Source organism: Eurypyga helias, unplaced genomic scaffold (assembly GCF_000690775.1).
Source record: "Eurypyga helias isolate BGI_N326 unplaced genomic scaffold, ASM69077v1 scaffold29823, whole genome shotgun sequence".
NCBI classification, from domain to species: domain Eukaryota; kingdom Metazoa; phylum Chordata; class Aves; order Eurypygiformes; family Eurypygidae; genus Eurypyga; species Eurypyga helias.
In genome coordinates, this window is record NW_010243541.1 from 557 (window position 1) to 9,426 (window position 8,870).

Consider the following 8,870-nt stretch of genomic DNA (forward strand, 5'->3'; position numbering starts at 1 on the left):
AGGGCACGGGCAGCCTGGCCAGCTGTGGACAAGCCAGCAGGGATGTGACACCACACAGCCCCTCACGGCCACGGCACCACCTCCATGGCACCCCCGGCATGCGGGGAGATCTTCTAGATACAGCCAACCCCCCTCCAGACTTGCTCTCCCCACCCAAACCCCTTGAGAGGGGACAGAGCATCTCACATCCCCTGGTAGCCCGGCTCCCCATCCCGGCCACCCCGCAGCGAGGGCAGGGGTGCCCGGGCAGGTGGGTGCTGCCAGCCCCTGGAGCCCTGCACCAATGGCGCACAGCCCCTCCAGTCTTTACTGGGATGGCAAAACCCAGCCCAGTCTGTGGGCTGGAGCTGGCTGCTGCCACCGCTGCCCAGAGGTAAACTACTGCGGTAAGGTGGGGGCCGAACCCCTTCTTTGCTGGGTCTCAGAGGCATTTTGGAAAGGTCTGAGTGCGAAGGGAGCCTTTCAGCCTTTCAGCCACAAGTCCTCATCCAAACCTCCTGCTAAGTCTGAGGAGAAAAGGAAGGGCTGTTGCAGCAGGCAGCAGTAAGTCTCCTCCTTCCCCAGCCTCAGCATCACGCTCAGCCCCTGCCGTCCCCTTCAGCCGGAGACAAAGCCTAAAGATCCGCTTGCACTCTGCTGAGGCACGGGACAACGCAACAGAAACCTGGAGCCTGCCCTCCACGTGCCCAATTTTGGGGACCTATTTGGGGAGGCGAGGTGAAAAGCTTTGGTTAGGCGAGGAAGCAAAGCCACGAACCTGCTGTGGGTACCGGAGAGGCTGGAGATGTCCCCCAAGCAGAGGAGGGGGCGAAGGAGGCTGGGGGAGCGTCCTGGGCAGGAGAGACGGGAGAGGCTGGACTCGGCACTGAGTTCACCTCCTTCTGCAGGAAAGGGCTGCGAAGCTTGCCTGGAAAAGGAGTCAAACGGGCTACAGGAGCCAGGCAGGCGTGGAGGCTTCCTGCCACACAAACACAGCCCCGTGACTCCCTAGGAGTCAAGGAGTTAGTCACGGAAGGGTGTTGTCGGATGCTTTTTGCCTTAGGAGCCCATTGCTGGGTTATCCTCCTAAGCAGGATTTTCCAGCTATAATCCTGGTTGTGGAAAACAAGTTTGTCTACTGGTTAGAGCAGTAGCTGCAGCCAGGCAAAAAAAAAAAAAAAGATATAATTTTGGGGAGGAAAAGTAGCCAGAGGCCACCCAGGTCCTGCTCTCTGGGCTCTCCACGGTGATTTTTGGAGCACCCTGAATTTTACAGACATGGGAAGGGAATGATTCAAACTGGTTGCTGCCAGCCTTCTAAGCTGTCGTCCTTCCCTTTGGCAGAAGGTAACTGCGGGCTGTTATCTCCCCATCTTGGCCCTGCGCAAACAAAGGCAAAGCAGGAGGCAGGAGACAAGCCCTACGGAAGCAGAGCCATGAACACGCACCCGGGCTGGCCAGCCTACCCTTAGCCCATGGGTTTTATCCATGCCAGGGCATTCATCTTCCTTTCCTCCACTTCAAAACCTCAAATACTGCCACAAACAACGGAAATCACAAGGGATTTCTCACCCTCAAAAATCAGCTCCCTGCCCCGCGATGTTTCAGCAGCAAGAAAGATGTTTTCCCGCCCCGGCATTTCATCCTGACCCGGCGGTGGCTTGCCATGGAAAACATTGTGCGAGCTGGGTGCGAGATGCTGCCCAGCTTCCGGCAGAGAACACCGGGTGTGATGAGAGCTACCCGTGCTCAGCGGGATCCACGGCCTCACGAGTACCGTGCCCCCCCCAGCCACGTGCTTCCTGCGTCGGGAGCGCTCTCGGCAGGGCCCAGGGCCTGGCTCCTGCTGCCCGCCCGGCCACAAGTGACACACCCCGTGCCGTACCTGGCTGGGACATCGTCACCGTGTCCGCCGGCACCGACTTCTCCCTCTGCTTGAAGATGTCCCGGGGGTTCACCGCCCTCTGCGCTATCAGCGATGCAGCCTCCTGCGAAGGCGAAGAGCCAACAAACCCCCCTGGTCAAGGCACTTCTGCCTCGAGAGCAGCACCTCTGCCGCAGCCCACCCCAGCAGAGCATTCTCACTCCCGCAGCACACCTGGGCTTTCTCCACGGATTCGCTCCTCTTGAAGCCCTTTCGCTGCCTGGCCTCGTACTCCTCGGCTTGCTCCTTCTGCAGCACAAGAGAGGGTCTGCTACAGCCTCGGTGGGTGCCAGCCAGCCCCCTCATCCCCCAGCCAGCCCCCAGGACCAGAGAAATGGGAACAAGGAAGAGACGCAGCAACGGAGGGTGAATGGGAAGAAAGCCCCTAGATCTGGGAGGGAGAGGCAGGTTTGCTGGGATGAGGACAAGGGCTTGGTTTGCTCCCCTGTCCCCAGGTTCTTCCCCAGAAAGAGCTTCAGATTCTGCGCTCCCCAGGGGCTGTGGGGGCGGAAGCACATGGCCAGCGGGAGAAGAGGTATAAAAAGTAAGATCCAAAGAAATCGAAGCCCATCCAACGAAATCAAGGACGGAGCAAGAGAGCTGGAGGACTAGCCTGTGGCATCCCTCCTGCCAGAACACGGCTGTGGCTCTTTCCATGTCCCCCACCTGCTGCGGCAGCATCCCGGGATGCCCATGGGGCTTCTCCGTCGCCCTCTTGCCCCTGCCTGCAGTGTGCCCTGCACCACAGCACCCTGTCCTCTCTGTGAGCTCACCCACTGCTGCTGCTCCCTGTCCCTGTTCTCCGCCTCCTGCTGCTGCTGGAGTCTCCTGCAGTGACAAACAAGCCAGGGTTAGCGAACAGGCAGGACAAGGGGTTTGCTCTCCACGGGCAGCTCTGGGACATCACCCTGCTGCAGCTACATGCGGAAGACCAGAGGAAGGACGTTCCCCCTCACCCCAGGCGCCAGACCAAGAGCCACAGCCCAACCTCAGAGCCATGAAGGGGGCAAGAGCAAGGAGACAGGGGCAGAGCCCCAGGAGCTGCTTCCAACAGTGGGACTCAACCAGGGAAACCTCTCCCTTCAGGAGCACGGACACGAGCAGCCGGCACACAGGGGCCAGGCAGACTTCCCCCTCCCAGCTCACAACAGGAAGGCAGTGCCCGCTGCCGCTTGCAGCAGTGAGCTCCGCCACCGAAGAGGGGTCACGCTGGGCTCAGAGAGGAAGGAAATCGGTACAATGCCGGCCCCTGCACACGCCGTCTCCTCTCCACAGGACGCAGAGCCCTCCAGCAGCCAGCCCCACCTCCGGCACCCCAAGAACAGTTCCAAAGGTACATTTCAGAAGCACCCTGAAAGGGGGGGACGTGGGCCTGGCAGCAGGATCCACGGGCAGGGAGACCCACAGATGATGCCGGACAAGCAGCCAAGCTTGTTGGCAGTTCAGCCGGGAAGCAGATGCTCTTTGCACCCCAGGGCTTGCTGGGGGACACCCAGCCCACATCACCCAGACCAGCCGGGCCAAACCTCCCTCACCGCCCCAGGAGGGCAAGCGAAGGCGAATGTGGCTCATCCACATGTTGGCAGGAGCAGCCTGACGAAAAAACGCAGGGAGGCTACCAGGAGGCCCGGACCTGCAGAGCGCCGTGCCCAAGGGCAGCATGCCGTGGGGGCGGCTGGGCTGGGCCTGCCCCGGCACATGCCAAGGCAGATCCCCTCTGCATCTGCTCCTTAAAGGAGGTTTCCTGGAACTGCAGCGATTGCGGCAGCAGGGAACGCATGGACACGCCCTAAGGATCAACGCTTTGCTGGGGCTGGAGTGGGCACAGCAGCCTGGAGGAGCTGGTGACAAGGACACAGCACGAGGGAGAGCAAAGCCCGGATCCTGGCGAGCGGGCCATCGTTACCAACGCTCGGCAGCGGCAGGGACTCACTTCTGAGCTTCGATTTCATTGGACCTCGCTTTGTATCTCTGTTCTCGCCCCGCTGCTTCCTGCAGCTCCCGCTCCCGCCGTTCTCTCTCCAGCCGCTGCCGCTCCTCCTCCACTCTCCTCTTCTCCTCCAGCCGCCGGTTCTCCTCATCTTTCTAAGGGGAGACCAACAAGTCGTGTGTTTATTCCCGCCAGCTCTGAGAAACCCCCAGCTCTTCGCATCCCGCGCTGCGCCACCAGCCAGCACAGCAGATCTCCCGGCAGCATCCTGGGCACCCGGCGCCCATAATGCTTCCACAGCCAGAAGGTTCATGAACTTTCCCTAAAACACTGTAAAATTCCAGAGTAAAGCAACCTGAACAGGAAACAAATACAGAGCAACTCGCCCCACTCCGCAGGCTTGGAGAGCTGCCTCCTGAAAGGTCAAAAACCAGCCCCCTCACCCAAATGGAGTTTGCCATCCCCCAGGAGCCAGGCTCCAGCCAAATTAAGCAGGTAAGAAGCATCTCACTCTTCAAGGCCAATTTCCTTCTCCTCTTGCAGCCCAAGGCAGCAGGGTGTCTGCAGCCAGCCCCGCTCCCTGCTGCTTTCCGACCCATCCACCCCCCTTTCACCAGAGGTCTGGATCCCTGATCTGGGCCAGAGAGCCCAGGTTGAGAGGGAAGATGCAGACAGGGAGAAATCTCCAGCTAAAGCCAAATGCCTTGTCCTACTCGTGCCCGGCTGCGGGAGAGAAGCGGCAGCACTCACCTCAGCTTTGGCCCAGAAATTGTCCTTGTTGACTCTCTTGATTTCGGACATGGCATTCGTCTTCTGGTAGACAGAGCCCTGGGGAGGCAGAAGGCAGCCCGTGTGAGCAGGAGTCACCCAGCAATGACAGTTTTTGCATTTGTCTGCAGAAAACGCATCCCTGTGGCTTTCTGACACCTCTCTCCTGCTGCTATGGGACCGGCCAGAGCCTCTTTGCCCTCCCCTGGCAGAGGGCACCCAGCCCCACGCAGCCGAGGGCCAGCAGGCTGGGCTGGAAGGGCCAGCGGAAGATATTTAGCATCAAGAAGAAAAAACAGAGACACTTTGGTAGAATATAACAGCAAAACCAGCACAGTCCCGCCTTCAGCACAATCTGTGACTTTTCAGGTTACTGTAACCGGAGGCTTTGCCCCAGACTTTAAAGAAGGGCTGGATGAAGCCCAGCGATGTGCATGTTTGCCAAAAACAGAGACTTTCAGCCCCGTTTTCCTCTTGCCTCAAGGAAAAATCAGGTTGTTTTGGCTGCAGAGCCCATGCTGGAGCAGCCAGTGAAGAACTGACCAGGACCCATGGGAACCTGGCAGTGGCAAAGTGGGGCTGGGGGGACAGCGAGGGTCTCGTACCGCTCAGGGTTGCTCTGTACCCACATCTCAGAGCAGGGTCAAGTGACGCAGGGTTGGAGAGCATGTGCAGCTGAGCTCCTCCTTTGTACAGCTGAGAAACCAGACTTGCTTGGTGTGTGTGTTAAAACACCACCTTCCTACAGAACATTTCCATGCAGACACACGGGAAGGTGCTGAGATCTCTGGCCTCAACACTCCGCAGCACCGGGGGAAGCCTCCGTTTTTATCTGCAAGCAGGTCAAAACACCACTGCACCGACACGTCTTGTTCCCTGTCCCTCAGCTGCACCACAGCCTCGGAGAAGCCCCAGGCCTCACAGATACTCTGCAGATGTGAAAAGCTGGAGCTTTGTTGCCTCTAAAACCCTGAACAGAACTGGAGGAAATCAGTGTTGTCTAAAACAATGGCTGGGCCTATGGAGAAGAGAGCTCAGGCTTTCTGTCTGCTGCAAGGACATCCCAGCTCTGCCACCGCCCCGTGCTCTCCGCAACGAGATGGAGAGGAACTGGCCCTGGGCAAAATCATCGGTGCTTCCTCAGCCACATCACAGCACAGGGAGCCCTCCCACCACAGAGTGACGGTGGTCCCGGGCTTTGCCCCTGCCCGACTGCGAGCCCAGAGGGACCGGAAAGCCCCCACGGAGTGAACTCACCACGGGAGCCTGAGGACCTGCGTCCTGGAACTTGCTGCTCTCCTTGTGGAAGTTGTAGTTGGCCCCAGAGGCCTTGGCAACCTTCTCCATGATGAGTTCAGGCTCCACGTCCTCCTCCGCCCGAGCGTTGATGGTGACATGAGCCCCCTGAGCAGGGAGAAAGCCAGCACAGGAGTGAGGGGGGCAACTCTGGAAGCCTCAAAACCGACCACACTGCTACGATAGGTCCCGTCTCTGCTTCCGGAGCTCCCAAGGGAAGGGTTCAGGCAAGAAAGAGCTCACCAGCCACCCTAAGATATCACAATGCTAGGAAAGCAAGTGTTTCCTGGGGGAGAATGAGGCTTGTTTCACCTCCCCTGCAATCTCCAGAGCTATGTCCGACTGCAAGAGGTTTGTGTTACGAATCAGCCCCTGACACGCATGCCCGAGCTATCCTACAGGATATCGAGCGCCCGGGCAGCCCTCCCCAGCCTCTCCCTGCCACGGTCACGCCGGCAAACAGGCCTCTGTGCCACCCCAAACGCAGCGTGAGCCGCGCAGGGCACAGGCTCCCCGCAGCCACGACTGAGTCTGCAGCCCCCAAGTCAAGGAGGGGACCAGGAGGGGACCAGACCTTTAGGAAGTTTGCTACGGTGCTGACGTGGTTGGCGCAGGCTCCTTTCCTCACGTCGTTCACGCCTTCGCCGGTCTGCAAGGAGAAAGCAGCGGCACCGGCTTACCCGGGAGTCCCATCCCAGGCTGGTTTCAAAGCTGTGCCTCGACCTAAGCCCAAAAACCACCCACGCTGCCCGCAGCTTCCCTGGGGCTCACGGTGCGAAGAGATCCCCCCCTGCAGCAAGCACTGCCCAGAGGGAGACGGCACACCCAGGGGCAACCCATGAGAGCTCCAGGCTCCTCAATTCAACCCAATCTCCAGGGTTCAGAGCCCTTTACCGGCAGCGTCACTGCCAGCTGAGCGAGCTACGGGGCCACGGAGATGTGACGGGGAGGTCAACCTTCCCAGCCTGTTCGCCATGGGGTTTGGGCTGTCCCCCGCAGCAGCAGGCACAGCACGCCCTCGGTACCGCGCCTCGCCGGAGGGGATTCAGGGTGCTGGCTGCCGAGCACGCGGCAACCTCACGTGGGAACTGAAGGGAGAAACAGGGATTTATCTCCACCGGTCCCTCCCGGGGAAGGCGGAGGTCTGTCCCCACTCACCCAGTTGATGAGGACGTATTTGGGCAGGCCGGAGTTGGGATCCTTCACCCTACAGAAGGCATACATCACCTTCCCGCTGTTGAGCTCTTCCACCATCTCCTCCAGGCCTCCATCTGCCCCAGGGGAGAAAGGAGAGGGTGTGAGACACGTACACACGGTGGGAATGGCCAAGCCTTCACAGGCTGCAGCCTCCTGGCTGTGTATTTCCTGGAGATTATTCCTGTTAGGTTTGGAGTTGTCCTACACCATGAGTCTCTCAGAGTTCTCGTGTTCGCCCTAGCCCTTCGGTTACGTGCTCGTCTGCACAGGAGCCGAGCCTCAGCCCACGCTCGCCCACATCCCTGTCCCCAGCAGCCCGCGCCGCCGGTTTCCGTTCCTCAGGCCTTCGCCGCCACAAGCACAGCTCCACGCACGGGAAGATGCCGGGTCCGTAACGCAAGTCAAGTGACGACAGTGAAGGGAAAGGAGATGCTCACGTGCCCCAGACCAACAAGAGGCTTTCACCAGAGCGCAGCTGCAAACTCTGCCCACAGGTTCCTACACGGAACCGTGCTGCGAGGTCTCCGGCTGCACCTCCACCGCCGGAAAACAGCTCAACAATCAGAACGGTCCCGAGAAGCGGTGGAGGAACTGGCTACGCCTTGTTCCCATCCCACCCTCTAAATCTGGGGGCTGTGACGAGCTCTGCTTCGTCAAATGGGAAGTGGACAAGCGAGCGAGACGCTGGTGCAGGGTGAGCTCTCGCTTGCCAGCCCGAGGAGGAAGCTCCTGCCCTCCTGCTTCCCTCGCCAGTGTGAAACCCACGGGGTCCCCCGCGCCAGTCTTTGCGCGGGCCGCTCTCAGCCACGAGCTCGGGGACGCAGGAGCAGAGCCCACCTCTGCGCAGAGGAAAAAGCCCTGAGCAAGGCTCGGCAGAGGGGTTGTGCAAGGCGGGCGAGGGATGGGAAGTGCTGTGTTGCCCCACGAACCGCAGCATCGCTTCTGCTAGAAGCGTGTGCCAAAAAACTACCAGAATAGGAGAAAAAACGCTAAAAACGTGTGCTCTCATTTAAGAAAAATGCCCACAGACCACGATTCCTCCAACTTTGGTTTGTCTGACCCCTGAAAAGCGGAAAACGAGCTACTGTTTACTCTCAAACACCAGCAGTAACTGCACAGCCTGGGCTGGTTCGCTCTGCACTGCAGCAGGACCCGAGATCGTTTTCTTCCCTGTAATTAAATATTTATACTTTGGCTCTAAATTTGGCACAGTGGTTTCCAAGCCCATCAGAAAAGTTTCAGGCTGGAAGCGTGAAGCCGGTCAGCTGACGGGAGCCTTTGCCGGGTGCCGGGAGGGCCCCGGGACCGCGTGTTTGACGGGTCAATGTTTAACGGGTCCATGTTTAACGCCGCAGCGGCAGGCACGGAAGGGCAGAAAGGGAAGTGCTGGGAGGAGCTCTGCAGAGAGGTTGGGGTTCTGCTAACAGGGAGGCTCCAGGAACTCCCCGCCGCTCCCCACAGCCATCACTTGCAGCTCACTAGGAGCTTTGGCTGAACAAAAGGCCCCGACACCAAACCACCTGCCACATGGGCTTCGTCGGACTCTGCAAAGCTGCCCAGAAACGTCTCATCTGACCACAGTCACCGAGAGCTTCGTGGGGTGTGAGAAACACTTGCAAGTGAGAAAGTCAGCCAGTGACATAGCACAGCCGAGCGCTGGAGGATGCAAATTGAGAGCGGAGAAACCTGCTTGGATGTGTTGCTTTCTACCAGCTTTAGCTTTGCATCAAGAACGTTTGTGTGGGAATCAGCAGCCGGATGAAAAACCAGTCCCAC

At 59.4% G+C, this 8,870-nt stretch overlaps 1 protein-coding gene across 1 annotated transcript; it reads right to left on the bottom strand.

Moving 5' to 3' along the window:
- Positions 1-770: 770 nt before the first annotated feature.
- Positions 771-7,168, bottom strand: LOC104508003 (drebrin-like protein; the record flags this gene model as incomplete). Its single annotated transcript, XM_010149466.1, has 9 exons — positions 771-907; positions 1,865-1,967; positions 2,078-2,152; positions 2,677-2,731; positions 3,837-3,988; positions 4,584-4,661; positions 5,859-6,005; positions 6,472-6,546; positions 7,056-7,168. Coding segments are annotated over 9 exons (935 nt in total), but the record flags the coding sequence as incomplete, so codon positions are not given.
- Between the last annotated feature and the right edge of the window lie 1,702 nt (positions 7,169-8,870).